The sequence below is a fragment of the Pipistrellus hanaki genome (assembly GCF_964339955.1).
Source record: "Pipistrellus hanaki genome assembly, chromosome: 11".
NCBI lineage: Eukaryota > Metazoa > Chordata > Mammalia > Chiroptera > Vespertilionidae > Pipistrellus > Pipistrellus hanaki.
In genome coordinates this window covers 2,092,309-2,106,414 of record NC_140513.1, presented here as the reverse complement: position 1 = coordinate 2,106,414, position 14,106 = coordinate 2,092,309, and the positions used below count along the sequence as shown (strand labels likewise).

The following is a 14,106-nucleotide window of genomic DNA, read 5'->3' as shown; positions in this document are numbered from 1 at the left end:
GCTGAATTTGGGTGCCGATGGGGCTGTGGGGTCCCCAAGGGAGTGCATCCTCGGTGATCCGGGGAGACTCCCCTGGGCTGGAGGGGGAGTGTGGGCCACCGGGGGGGCTCGCTCCGCGGCACCCACAAACCCCCGTCTCCGCGTGTCAGCCTCTGGCAGCAGGCGCCGCCGCCGGTGCGATCGCCCCAACGCTGAGGAGCAGGAGGCGGCCAGTCCCCCCGGATAAACACCCTCGATCTTCACTCAGGGCTCATGGTGACGGCTTTGCCGGAAGTGCCGGCGAGGTGCACCAGGAGGCGGTACCCTGGCATCTAAAGGCCATGGGGGCGCCCGGCCAGCGCAGCTCAGGGGCTGAGCACCAACCTAGGAGCCAGGAGATCGAGGTTCGATTCCCACTCAGGGCACAGGCCCGGGCTGCCGGCTGGATCCCCAGTGTGGGGCGTGCAGGAGGCAGCCCATCAGTGATACTCATCACTGATGCTTCTCTCTCCCTCCCACCCCTTCCTCTCTGAAATCAATGACAATATTTATTTATTTATTTATTTATTTATTTTAAATATATTTTATTGATTTTTTCCAGAGAGGAAGGGAGAGGAATAGAGAGCTAGAAAGATCGATGAGAGAGAAACATCAACCAGCTGCCTCCTGCACACCCCCCACCGGGGATGTGCCTACAACCAAGGTACATGCCCTTGATCAGAATCGAACCTGGGACCTTTCAGTCCGAAGGCCGATGCTCTATCCACTGAGCCACACCGGTTTTGGCAATATATTTTTTTAAATAAAAATAAATAAAAGCTGTGGCGCTAACACCCCCTCCCGTTCCCTCGGAGACATAGGCCGCTGGCCCCGCAGGGCAGCCGGGGGAGAAGGCGAGATGGGCCGTGGTTTCCGGCCTCAGCCCTCCCTCTCCTCAGAGGCCTGGGACGCGCTGCCTCCGAGCGGAGCAAACAGCACAGGGAGCGGGGACTCCGGCCAAAGGCGCCGCGGGCGGCGCGCGGGGAAGGGCGTCCAAGAAGCTATTCTGAGCCGATCCCAGCGGCAGCCACAGCCACAGCACCGCAGGCGCAGCCGCACCTCGCCGCTGGGCGGGCGCTGATGAACCATCTCTCGACTCTGTCCTCTCAGCACCAGGTGCGAGGAGAGGAGTCGTGTCCGAGAAAGAGAAGCTAAGGCTCCCAAGTTCAAGTCCGTGCCCCAGGTCCTAGCGAAGCAGAGGCAAGTGGGTGGGGCTGGCGCCCATGGGTGCTGGCAGGGCCAAGCAATAGTAAGACCCGCACCTGCGTTCAGGGGTCAGGGGGCCTAAACGCCGGGCCTGGGAAGGTGAGTGGACGGTGGCCATGAGCTCAGGGTTTATGGGTGCCCGGAGGGCCGTGCCCACCTGGCCTGGCTGATTTAAGCTCTTGCCATAAACAGAACTGTCCACCGCCCTGAACGCCTTTACACCTGACAACCCCCCTGAAATTGGAGTCTGGCCCGAAGGCTAAAGAGGAAAGAAGCCATTGACCGGGGTCCAGGCTGCGGTTACAAAGGGCACGAGGCAGGGACGGGGCGGAGAAGGCGGACTGAGCCGGCCTGAATCTAAAAGTGGGGACAGCAGGAGAGAGGGCCGTGCAGTAGGTGCGAGGCGCTGGCCACGCCCAGCGGGGAGACGGTCGGAGCAATGGTCTCTGTGTGGGACGAGCTTTGGCACCAGCCCTGCAGGTGGTTCTTGAGCTTGGCTGTGCCTGCAGGTCTCCGGGGGGAGGGCTGAGCTGGGCCAGTGGGTGGGGCAGGTACCAAGCCCGAGTCCTCAGCTCCCTGCGCCCATCAGCGGCGCCTGCACGACTGTAATTAAAGTATTACCTGTGGCTACGCTTTCATGCGTTCCATGGGAAGCTAGTCGGGGCTTCGAGAAGAAGCGAGGAGTCTGAACGTCAGTCTTAATCTGCTCTGGCTGCTCCGGCAGCACCCACAGCTGGGGCTTAGACAGCAGGTGTGGATTTCTCTCCGATCTGGAGGCTGGTGTCTGAGGTTGGGGTGCTGGTATGGTTGGGTTCTGGTGAGGCTTTTTCCTGGCTCTCAGATGGCCACTGTCTTGTGTTGAGAAAGAGGGAGAGAGCTGGTGTTTTGTCTGAGAAGGGCACTATTCCCATCCTGGGGGCCCCACCCTCATGAGCCCATCCAATCCTAATTACCTCCCAGGAACCCCACCTCCAAACACCATCCCATTGAGGATATGACTTTTAGGAGAACACAATCACCTGTTCCCACTTCTAAGTGAGAGCCATCTGTTCACCCATATATCTGTTCGTTCATCTGTCCATCCATCAGTCTATCCATTCATCCACCCAACCATCCTTCTGTCTATTCATCTACCCAACCATCTGTCTATCTTTTTATTTTTATTTTTATTTTTTTATTAATTTTGTACAGAGAGGAAGGGAGAGAGATAGAGAGTTAGAAACATCGATGAGAGAGAGTCATCAATCAGCTGCCTCTTGCACACCCCCTACTGGGGATATGCCCGCAACCAAGGTACATGCCCTTGACCGGAATCGAACCCGGGACCCTTTAGTCCCCAAGCCGACGCTCTATCCATTGAGCCAAACCGGTCCCAGCCATCTGTCTATCTTTTTATTCAACCATCTATCTGTCTATCCATCTGCCCATCCATCCATCCATCCATCCATCCATCCATCCATGTATCTATTCATCTACCCAACCATCTATCTTTTTATCCAACCATCTATCCACCTGCCCATCCATCTGTCCATCAGTCCATCCATCTATCAGTCCATCCATCTGTTTGTCCACCCAGCCAAGACTTGTTGAGTGCCTACAAGCTGTTCCTGACAGCAGTCACCCTGAGACCTCTGAGAGTCTCCTGTCTGCCCACGTTTCCCCAGAGCAGGGCCCAGAGGCTGGCATGCAGAGGACACTTAACTCTCATATTCTTACTGTAACTAAACAGCCTCTTCTTAAAACGCACCCCAAGAGCTTCTTCCTGCTCATTATTCCAATAAGAGAACACCCCCCCTCAGCGTGTGCACCCCTTCCCAGCGGGCCGTGCGCCGAACATCCGAGCGGGTCCCCCTCCCCTGGCAGGAACAGAGCCGCTCGGCAGCCCGACGCACACGCAGCCCGGCCTGGATCAAAGGCTCTGCCGTGGAGCCACGCGCCCGGGTACCGCCTGCCGCTGCCTGGAAACTTCCAGAGAAAGCAATTAAGGCGTCCGCGCTGTCTGAACTCGGCAGCAAAACTTGGAGCTCTGGGACTGCCTGCTCCCAGGGACCTGTGCCCCCTCCCAGCCCGACCCTTCACCCAAACGTCCGGAGAGGTCCCTGAGGGGACCGCGGGCTCCTGAGGTGTGGTCTCATCGAAGACGCGGCAGGCAGCAGACGAGATGGCGGCGTGTGGGACGGGGCGAGATTAACATACAAATGTGCAGGCCTCTCTGAGCGCTGGCAGGCGCCGATGAATATTCATCAGGTACCCACGGCGCTCATGATACCAACACGCACAACATCAGCCCGGCACCGGGCGTCCGCACACAGCTTGAGCACACAGCCCAGCTCGGCGGGGCGGAGGCTGATATTCGCAGGGAGTGGCCTCCTCTGTGTCCTCAGCGCCCGGCCCCCAAGGGGGCACTGGGGAGACACCAGCCCCGTCTCGGCAGGCTGTCCGCTCAGAGCCTCCTTAGCTCTCACTCTGCACAAAACAGCAAGTCCCACTCCAGCCCTAGCCGGTTTGGCTCGGTGGATAGAACGTCGGCCTGCAGACTGAAGGGTCCCAGGTTCGATTCCAGTCAAGGGCACATGCCTGGGTTGCGGGCTGGATCCTCAGGAGGGTCCGTGCAGGAGGCAGCCAATCCATGATTCTCTCATCGTTGATGTTGCTGTTTCCCTGTCCCTCTCTCTTCTTCTCTGAAATGGATAAAAATATACTCAAAGCCCTACTCTCTACTGGGAATCAGTCTCCCACCCCCTCGTATGCTGCTACCCCTAAGTGGGGTGGGCAGGGCAGCCCTGCCCGACTCTCCCGCCCCCCATTTGCAGCCAGGCCTGCGGGCGGCCTCCCAGGAGGACACGCCACAAGGACCGCCGCCATCACGCCGTCCAGGCTCCGGGAGGAAAGGGGCCTCTCTCTTCCTGGCGGCTGGCTTGTCACCGCGTTGTTGACAACCGGCTGAGAACAGCCCTTGCCGCCTGTGAAGTCCCTCCATCTCCCACCCAGGCCTCGCAGACAGTTTGAAAGGTGAGGCTCCAGGAAACACAGACACCCGCCCACCCCCGGCCCGGCACCCAGCGGGCCGAGCGGGCGGCGAGCGGCTGACGGCCCTCACCTGGCCTCGCGGTGCACCGCCTCCAATTAAACCAAAACGTTTGTTTTTAATGGTCTTTTGCACTGACAAGTGGGCGATCATCCCGGGCCCACGAGCTGTCAGGGAACTGAGGCAGATCCTCCGCTGATAATGCCCAATGCTTCCAATTAGGAGCCGGGCCGCTCCTGGCGCGCTAACGATTCCCCAGCCGCCCCGGGCCCCTCTGGCGCCGCTGCCTCTGCTCGCTCCGGCAAATTACTGACACCAAACGGAGGGCCGTCTCCGCCACGCCAGGCCCGGCCTGTTGGGCTTAATGAGCCGATGGAAGTTCCGTGGCTCCGGCGCTAAATTCTTTTCTTGTTTGACAGCTGCTCAGCTAAGGCGCGTGTTGACCTTATAAAAGATTTAGTGTTTCTCATTATTTTCTGTCGAGCTTCACAGTGATGGCTCCGCGGGTATCATTTGCATCGGGGGTGCGTGCCTGGGCGTGTGTGCGTGCGTGTGCATGTGTGTGTGCACACATGTGTGTTCGAGTATGAGTTTGTGTGCGTATGAGTGTGCATGTGAGTGTGTGCATGTGTGTGCATGTGCGTGAGAGAGAGAGAGAGAGAGAGAGAGAGAGAGAGAGTGTGTGTGTGTGTGTGTGTGTGTGTGTGTGTTGGACGGGGTCTCCAAGGTGGAGTCGGGGAAGGGGAAGGGGCGTCTCCTCCCGTCTGGTCCGCCTCCTGCAAACAGCTGCCAAGGGGCATCCTCTCGGAGGAGGGTTTTCAGAGAGCAAAGCCCGGATGGCGAGTGGCTGATGGCTTCCAGGATCCTTGGCGGGGGGGGGGGGGGGGGGGGCGGGGGGGGGGGACAACAGCGCAGGTTGCTGGCTAGAATACCGTCACAGTTTCCCCAAAGGCTAAAACCAGAGTTCCCACATGACCCAGCAATTCCACTCCTGGGTGTGTAACCAAGAGAAGTGAAAACATACGTCCACACACGAATGTCTCTAGCAGCATCATTCATAAGAACCAAAAAGCATCAACAACCCAAATTTCAATCTTTAAATGGGTACATTTTATAAATTATATCTCAACTAGAGGCCCGGTGCACGAATTCGTGCACAGGGTCCCTAGGCCTGGCTGGCAATCAGGGCCGATCAGGGCCTTCCTTCCCCGGCTGCCAGGTGCCAGCCAGGGCCCTCCTTCATTCCGCGCTGCCCCCTTGTGGTCAGTGATCGAGCTCCCAGTCTCCTGGTTGAACTCCGAGGGGAACCTTGGCATATTCGCCTTTTATATATATAGATAGAGCTGTTTTTTAAAAAAGAAGATTTAGGCCACTTGAAAAAAAAATAGCCCACGTGAGTCAGGTTCATGCTCAGACCTGGGTTCAGCCTTTGGAGCCCGGAAGAGGGAGATGGCGGCCAAAATGGCCTCGGACGACGCGGGAGGGGCAGTGTCCTCGGTTTCCCGCAGGATGTGCTGTGGCTCCCTCTCACCTGAAACCTGTTCCACTCGGAGGCTGAAGAAGCACAAGCAGGTCTTTGGGGAGTTCAGTCACCCTACCCTTTCCCCCCCCCATCCCGCATCTGGTGGGCAGACTCATTGCTCCACTGGGATCTCCACTGCTGCTGCCCAGCCTCCCTGGTCCTGGGAAATGACCGAGAGACGGTGGTGTGGCTTCTGGGAACAGCAGCTCGGTTCCCGTTTTCAGAGACTTTGGGGCCGCCTCTGCTGCTGCCCCAGCAGGTTTCAGGAGCCCTCCGGTCCGCGGAGCACAGACCTGGACCCTGGTCAGGCATCCCGCTCAGCAGCTGGGCGTCCGTGGGCCAGCGTCTCCACCACCCCGAGCTTCAGCCTCCCCTCCCGCTGGGTGAGCCTGCCCCCTGCCCCAGGGACCCTCGCTCCGCCCGCTCACCCGCACGGCCCGGGACCCTCCGGCACAGCTGTGCGGAGCGGGAGGCTGGCTTTCCGCGCCGAGCTTGGCTGTGCTCGGAGACGCAGCGTGAGCCGGCCTGTGTCCTTGCTCGGTCTATTTTTGGCTCACGGAGGAGAGGGCTGGGAGCAGAGAGCGGGTTCGGAGACCAGATGTCCCGGGAGAGCCCGGCGCCTCACTAATTAGCTCCCCTCCCGGGCCTGTCCCGGCGGAGCCGGACCGCGCTGGCCGGCGACGCCCCACGGGCCGTGTTCGGGGGGCCTCTGACCCCCGCGGCCCGGCTTGACAGGAATTACTGACCTGGGACTGATCCATAATCTCCGAGCGCCCTCATTAGAGCAGACAGCCCCTCAATCTTCTCAAGAAAACCTCGCTCCCCGTCACCTGAGCACTTGTCACTTAGAAAAAAACAACCCTAAACTAAAATCTCTATAGCTGTCATTTTTCTCTTCTTTTTTCTGTTTGGCAGGTTATTTATTTTTTTACTTTTTTAAATCTGGCTATTTTTTCTCAAATCCTGCCTTTTGATTTCTCAGCCCCCAGACCTGGCCGAGACTCGGTGTCCTCTGGGGGGACCGTCCTGGGGTGGGGCGGGGGGCTGGGCGGCTGGCCCCGCTGCTCCGCGGAGGACGTGTCAGGCTCACGGGAAGCCGCCCGCCTGTGCCTGGGCCGCGGAGGGTTCTTCCCGGCTGGTGCCCGCACACACCGTCCAGAGCCCCGGGCTGGGGCTGCCTCAGTGTCCCCGCTCGGCCCAGGCTCCTGCTGCGGGGAGAAGGAGCCAGGGCAGAGGGAGGAGGAGGCACAGGCCACTCCTTGCTCAGCACGTGGGCCAAGCTGCCCCTCCCGGGCCAAGGCCATGGCCACCGGCAGAGGAGATGACCAGCATCTCGCCTCTGGGTCCTGGATGCTTTCTTTTTAAATTTATTTTCTTGTTAATCCTCACTGGAGGACATTTTTTCCATTGATTTTTAGAGAGAGGGGAGGGGAGGTGGAGAGACACAGAGAGAAACATCGATGTGAGAGAGACACATGGACTGGTTGCCTCCCACACACGCCCTGACCAGGGCCAGGGATCGAACCTGCAACTGAGGCACACACCCCTGCCTGACTCTTTCCACTGGGCCACCCCGGCTAGGACTGTAATTGTGTTTTATCCCCATTTCCCTGGCTCTGCCAGACGAGGCCCCTGAGTCCTCCCAGCACCAGTGGCCACAGGGTTTCCTGGTGAGACTGGACGGGGCTTTCCAAACAGGACACACACCGAAAACTCAACAAATACTGACAAGGCATCTGAGACACACCTATCGCTTTGGCACCAAAGACTTTACATTAGAAATCAATCACAAAACGTAACTACTGAGCTTGCCTGGGAGTTTTAAAGCATATTTATAAATAACTGAAAAGTCAGAGAAGAAATCCAAACAGAAACTCAGTAGGCGTGAAGTGAGAAGAGAACTGAGCAAAAAATAAACATACTTAATAGTGTGAGGTGAGATAAAAGAAAATGCAGAGGGCAGCATAGTTGCCAATACCATCTATCTATGTATATAAAAGGCTGATACTCTGTGTCCATCCACTGGTCGCTATGACGTGCCCTGACCACCAGGGGCAGACGCTCAACACAGGAGCTGCCGAACTGCAGTGACTTGGCAGCGGCGGTTCTCCGGTGATGCACCCCGGAATCGGAGAGGGGGGGGCCGATTCCTCAGGGGGCCCCAAGATTCCACTTTCGGCCGTGGGTTGTGTTGCTGGGCCACTGTTGGCCCGAATCTGGTTTACTGCCCTCTTGTGTTTGTGTTCCACACCCTGTACCACAGCAACTTTGCAGAGTGCCCACTTGCACTCCGGGACCCCTCGGGGGATGTCAGAGAGCCAGTTCCGGCCCGATCCCCGCAGGCCAGGCCGAGGGACCACACTTGCCAGAGGGACTCTGCCGACTTTGCAGATGCCCTTTGAGCCACAGTGCCACCCCGGGAGCCGCTGGCCAGGGAGGGGCCATGGGAGGTTGGCTCCAGGGTGTGTCCGGCCCGTCTCGCCCAGTCCTGCCTCACAGGCCATCTTCTAACGAATTCCCTTTCAATGTGCACGAATCTGTGCACCGGGCCGGTGGTGTTACATAAACCTCAGAGGAGGAGCGAACCAAGTCAAGAGCAAAGCTGGCGAAATGACAAGGGCGTCTGACAACCAAGAGGATGGGCCAAAGGAAACTGCCCACTGGGAGGGCGCTGCTTCTGAGTGACTGGGCAACGGAGCCCCAAAGCCGAGGTCCTGGGCGAAGTGGAGACCGCTGGCTGCCTGGCGCCCCTCTTGTTTACCTGCCTTGACCTCAGCGACTCCGCTCCATCAGCACAGCTGTCTCCCGGCTCCGGGCGCGGGCAGCCTTCGGACGGCTCCATTTAGAAGCGTCTCTGAAGGAACCCCGCGCTCCGTGGCGCTCCTGCCTCCCCTCGGGGGCCCACAGGGCCGTGGCGGCTCACGGCGTGGGCCTGGCTGGTGACGAGGACCCTCGTCGCCGGCGGAGCCGCCGGGCGGAGGAGAGAGGGACTCCGGGTAGTGACTACGTGTTTCACAGCGGGGTGGAGTGCCGCCAGGAGGACCTGGGGTCACCCCGGGGGACCCGGGCAGACTCCGCCGTGTGCAGGCCCCTGACTCCCACCTGCACGATGGAGAACATCGGGTGCCCCAGGCTGGTGTGAAATGAGTGCCCGGCACCAGCAAGCCCGCTGGGCGCGTGAAGCAGGCAGGTGCCCGCGGGGCCCCCGGAGACCGGCCGCGCCGGCCGCACGGAGCCCCTCCAGCTGCCTCCGGGAGATCGTGTCACCGTCAGAATCTGCGTCCCTCGCCAGAGGCGACACCGCGGTGTGGAGGCCTCTGCTCCGGCTTTTCCCCTCTCTGCTCAGTCCCCTCTCTGAGGGCGAGTGGGGATTTCTCTGAAACTGGAGATTAGGCTGAGGACAGGATCGTGGTTCCACCAAATGCCTTCAACGCCAGGTGCCAAGCCCCGGGTCAGGAGGGCGTCAGGTGACGGTTACAGGAGCCAAGAAACCTGAGACCTGCGGCTGGGCCTGACGCTCCCGGAAACACCGCCTCCCAGGGCCAGGGGGGACAGGGGCCCGTGGGGTAGCAGGGGGCCCGCGGGTGGGACAGGGGGCCCGAGGAGGGACAGGGGCCCAGGGGGGACAGGGGTCCGCGGACCCCTGAGGCATCCTGCACTGTCCCCTACGTTAGGACGTGGGGGTGTGTTTCCTCCCCGAGGAGAGAGTCTGTGGCTGTCTGTAGAGTCTCGACAGGATCTACACCATCTCCCCTCACACACACACACACACACACACACACACACCCCCCGCTGAGACAAAGACTGTGGTTTCATGTCCTGGAATAACTAACCAACCTCAGCATGGGCAGAATATTCTAGAAAGAATCTGGAACATAGTGCCTAGAGCTTAGGGAGTGGTGCTAAAACAGAACTTGTCTGCCTCTGATTCCCTGTGGAGCCAACCCTGGACCAAACCCCTCTGAGCCTCAGTTTCCCCATCTGTAAAATGGGGATGGCGAGTTGGGTTCCATCGGGCCCGCTCTCCCCTGACGGAGAGCCCGGCCCCTGGACTGACAGTCCCTGGACTCTGGTCTGGTGTGTGGGTGGGGCCGGGACTCCCACGGGGCCACCTCCAGACCAAGGGGGGCGTGAGGGCCAGGGGCCCTGGGAGGGTCGGCTCGTGGGGGGCTGATGGCGAGGAAGAGCTGGGAAGGATGCGCAGTGACTGACATCATCAGGGGCACCGTCACCACGCGTCTGCCGCTGTCCCCCCCCCCCCCAACGGCTGCGCCTCTGCTGGCTGCTTCATTGTTTCTCCAATATGAAGCGCAGCTGGGCGGCAGGTGAGGGGAGCAGGGGGGGAGACGGGCGAGCCCCAGCCTCCGCCCGCCCACCATCTCCCTCCCTCCACAGGTGGGCCGGCACCTCGACACCTTCCCCACCGAGGCCGACCGCCAGAGAGCCCTCAAGGCGCACCGGGAGGAGGTGGCCGTGCGCCGGGGGACCCTGCGTTTGGGCAACTACACGCACCCCTAGCCGCCGCGGAGGAAAGCCCCGGAAGGACTATGGTCTCGCCCCACCCTGTTTTCTCGTGGGCTCTGCTGCTGCAGGGCCTCGGAGGCAGGTCTTCCGTTAGTTATTTTTGCTAAGAGCCCCCCCCCCCTTAGTTAGGCCACACTCACTCGCCTTCGCCCAGCGCCCCTCGACCTGGGGGCCCTCCCGCCCGCCCTCTGGCAGCCGCCCGCCCCTCTCACCCTCACCGACGGCACAGACCCAACCACAGGCCGAGTCCGCAGGCTGTGCCCGCATCAGGGACACGTGCTCTAAAGCCCTCGTTAGACGCAGAGTTCCAGCTGCTCCCCCGGGTGCCTGAGGCCCTCCACCCGCGGCAGGAGGACCCTCACTCCTCGGGGCCTGCTCCCCCGGCTTCTCCCCCAGACCGACCCTGAGGGTGGACCTCAGAGAGCGAGCTGGAGGCACAGAGGAAGGAATTCTCAGCCAACCCCGCGGCTCCGGCCTCCATCCCCGGCTCCTCCCCGCACAGATCTGACCTATTTTAATTAAAACGCGCTGTCAGCCTCCTGTGTCTCTATCGCGAACCGTGTGCTGCGAGCGGCGCGGGAGCGGCTGCGGCCGCAGGAGACGCCCCGAGGGCCGTTAGCTCCCCCGGCCTCCCCCAGGGGACTGCCCCGGCTTCCCAAACCTCATTTCCGGCCCGAGAACGTGTGTCCCCCCCCCCCCCCCCCGGCCCGAGCACTCCCCCCCCCCAGCCCGAGCACTCCCCTCCCCCCCCCCTGGCCGGAGCACTCCCCCCCCCCCCGGCCCGAGCACTCCCCTCCCCCCCCCCTGGCCGGAGCACTCCCCCCCCCCCGGCCCGAGCACTCCCCCCCCAGTCTGAGCACTCCTCCCTGCCCCCCCCTGGCCGGAGCACTCCTCCCCCGGATGCCAGCTCATGTGTCCAACTTGGGACAGAATCCTGACCTTCCCGCCAACCTGCTGCTCCCTCCGCGTCCCCCCAGCATGCACGGGGCCTCCTCCAACCCCGCTGTCGGGCCAAGTGTGTCCCTCACCCCTGACACCTCACCCATCGAGCCCCGGTCACTTCCAAGGCCCTGCTGGCCCGCCCCTTCTCTCCGCCCCTCTTCCCTGGGGAACATCAGTGGATCCCTGAACCCCCTCCCGCTCCCCTCACCCCACACCACGGAGCAGCCCTCACACTGGGTGGCGTCCCTCCACCCGGAGGCGGAGGCGAGACCCATACTCCTGCCCAGGCCGGGCGGGACCCAGGTGAGAGCTGGGCCGTGCCTCCCCCGCCAGGCACCTGGGCCCCCTCACAGGGCCTGCCCTGACCGGCTCCTCTTTATGCTCCGGACGCAGGGACCCTGTGGGGCCTGGCTTCTCAGAAAGGAGGTGGCGTGGGGTCAGGAGGCTCAGGCCCAGACCCAGAGCCGAGGGCCCGCCTGGGAGGGGCCGGGCCCGTGCGCAGTGCCCCCGATCTCTGTGAAAGACCTCAGCGTGGATGTTCGCGGTGACTCACGCCCCCTACCGGCCAGGCCGGGCCTGGCAGGGACAACCAGCCTGGTGGTTGGAGATCTGAGTGAGTTCCCCTGGCAGCCGCCCCTGCGCAGGCGCAGCCGAGTCCACAGGAAAGCCGGACGCATGACCCCGTCAGGACTGGGGCTCAGCCCGGCCTTCCACAGGCCTGAAGTCCTCCCACCCCACAGAAGCCGGAGCAGAACACCCCCCTCCTCTCAGCTAAAGCGCCCGAAGCCTGCCGCCCCCGGGGCAGAGGCCTGGCCCGAGCCCGCAGCCAGCCCCTCGGTCCAGGGCCCAAACCCAGCTCCGCCCGGTCATGTCTGCGTGACCTTCGGCCAGTGTCCTAGCCTCTCTGTGCCTCACCGTGAGACAAAGCCCCCGCACAGGCCACGCCGGACAACGACTGCAGGAAAGGAGGTGCGGCAGCTTAGCCGGAGCCCCAACACGTGTGCGTTGCCACTTTCTTACCATACAGCGCCCCGAGGGCGGAGAGGAGGTTCCGGAACAGCCTGTGGGGCCCGGTGCACCGAGAGGGGAAAGGTGTTTACCAGCACCCTGTGTCTGAACCCCTCACGCAGGGAAGGGGCGGCCCGCTTGCTGCGCCAACGAGGAGATGCCCAGGGCAGTGCCCCGCCCAGCCCTGTCAGGCTGGCTGTGCCAAGAGGAAAGTGTGGGCTGGGCCAGAAAAGGCTGCGGCAACCTCTCACACCTGATCATCCCATCCCTTCCCGCCCCGCAGACGGCGGGCAGCGCAGTGGGACTTGCTGGGCTGTGCCGGTCACCGGTCACCCAGGGGCAGCGGGCACCCAGGGGCAGCGCCCTCCGTCCCCTCCTGGATCCGGCTCTGGGTGCGCCCCGCCTGGGCGGAAGCGGCTCTCCTCCGAGGGGCCCTCAGCTCCTTGTCCTACAGCGCCACCCGCTGGCAGGCCCGCGCCCCCGGCCGCGGAAGCGCCCAGCCCTCCCCTCCCCCGTGGCTCGTCCCTCATTAATTATTTGCACCCGCACCAGGCCCCAGGTCGGGTTCCATCTCACCCACCTTCTTAGGTGTCCTGGCGCACCTGCCGCAGCCGGTCCCCGCCGGTGCTGACCGCCATCCTGTGTCCCGGGGCTGCCCCTCGGACCATTTCTCACAGACTGTGCACCCGGGGAGAGCCCAGCCTAAGCCCAGCTCTCCGTCCCAAGTCCCAGTCAAGCCGCGGCCAGTGCCATGTGGGGCGGCCGTGCCCGGCGTGTGGCATGCACCCGTCTCTGCTCATTCCCCAGCTGATTGGCATTTGCGGATGTTTTACCTCCTGGTTGGGTCTCCTGGCAACAGCCCGTCAGAGACTGAACCGAGCCCAGGTGGGGGCCCGGGGGGAGGGGGCTGGTCTGGACCTTCCCCCGGCGGCCTGGAATTCTAGGAAGCGCCCCCTGCAGCCGGAGGGAGGGGTGCCCACGCTGGCAGGAGGGGGGGAAGGGCCGTGCAGGGAGCCTTCGGCAGGGACTTGGGGAGACGCCAGTCCCAAGAGAGGAAGGGCCCAGGTGCTTAGCAGCCCTCGAGGCAGAGCAGATCTCTTGGCTGGGAGGTCAGCTTTCTTTTCACACCGACTCTCCCCCCTGACTCCGGCCCATTTCCAGATCATTCTACCAGAGCCCAAACCTCATTCATTCTCTCACTGCCTCTCTCTCTCTCTCAACCAGATAATTAATAATTTCCTTGCTAGGAAGACAGCGAGGGGGTGGGGTCCGGAATCTGGCTGCTGTGCAGGGTTTTAGCAGCGATGGCAGCAAAGAACCAGGCAGAGGCGGTTCCTGCGACTGGCGGGCCTGACGAGAGAGCATGGCTCGTGGGCCAGGAGACCCCAGACCACAGCGAAGGCCTGGCGTTTGGGCCCACCCGTCCCAGCTCCCCAACTGGTGCTGGTTAGAGACCACAGATTCGGGGTTCAGAGGAAGCCCATCTCCTGGCAGCAGGTGGACCAGCGGCTCCGGGGGGGCCTGCCTTCAGCCAGCCCGGCCTACGCCCCCATCGCGCGCCTCCTCCTGCATTTCCCTCCTGGAGACAGACCGCCTTTTCCTTCCTTCCTTTTCACTTTGGAAATCTCTGATGCTTGAACTCATTAAAGAATGTAAACAAGCCTTGCTGGCTCAGGGGTTGAGCGTCAACCTAGGAACCGGAAGGTCACAGTTCAATTCCTGGTCAGGGCACACGCTGGGTGGCAGGCTGGATCCCCATTGGGGGCGGGCAGGAGGCAGCCGATCAATGACTCTCATCATTGATGTTTCTATCTCTCCCTCCCTCTCTTCCTCTCTGACATCAGTAAAAGTATATATA

At 61.9% G+C, this 14,106-nt stretch overlaps 1 protein-coding gene across 2 annotated transcripts in view; it reads left to right on the top strand.

Annotated features, from left to right (window-relative positions):
- CFAP77 (cilia and flagella associated protein 77) overlaps positions 1-10,831 on the top strand; it is a 61,583-nt gene extending 50,752 nt beyond the window's left edge. Inside the window, exon 6 of one of the 2 annotated variants that reach the window (XM_084898663.1) lies at positions 10,170-10,831. In XM_084898663.1, the coding sequence (XP_084754789.1) occupies positions 10,170-10,292 (123 nt within the window). In that variant the 3' untranslated portion in view covers positions 10,293-10,831. The remainder of the gene's footprint in view (positions 1-10,169) is intronic. The other variant, XM_084898664.1, reaches the window with a different exon arrangement.
- The last annotated feature ends 3,275 nt before the right edge of the window (positions 10,832-14,106 follow it).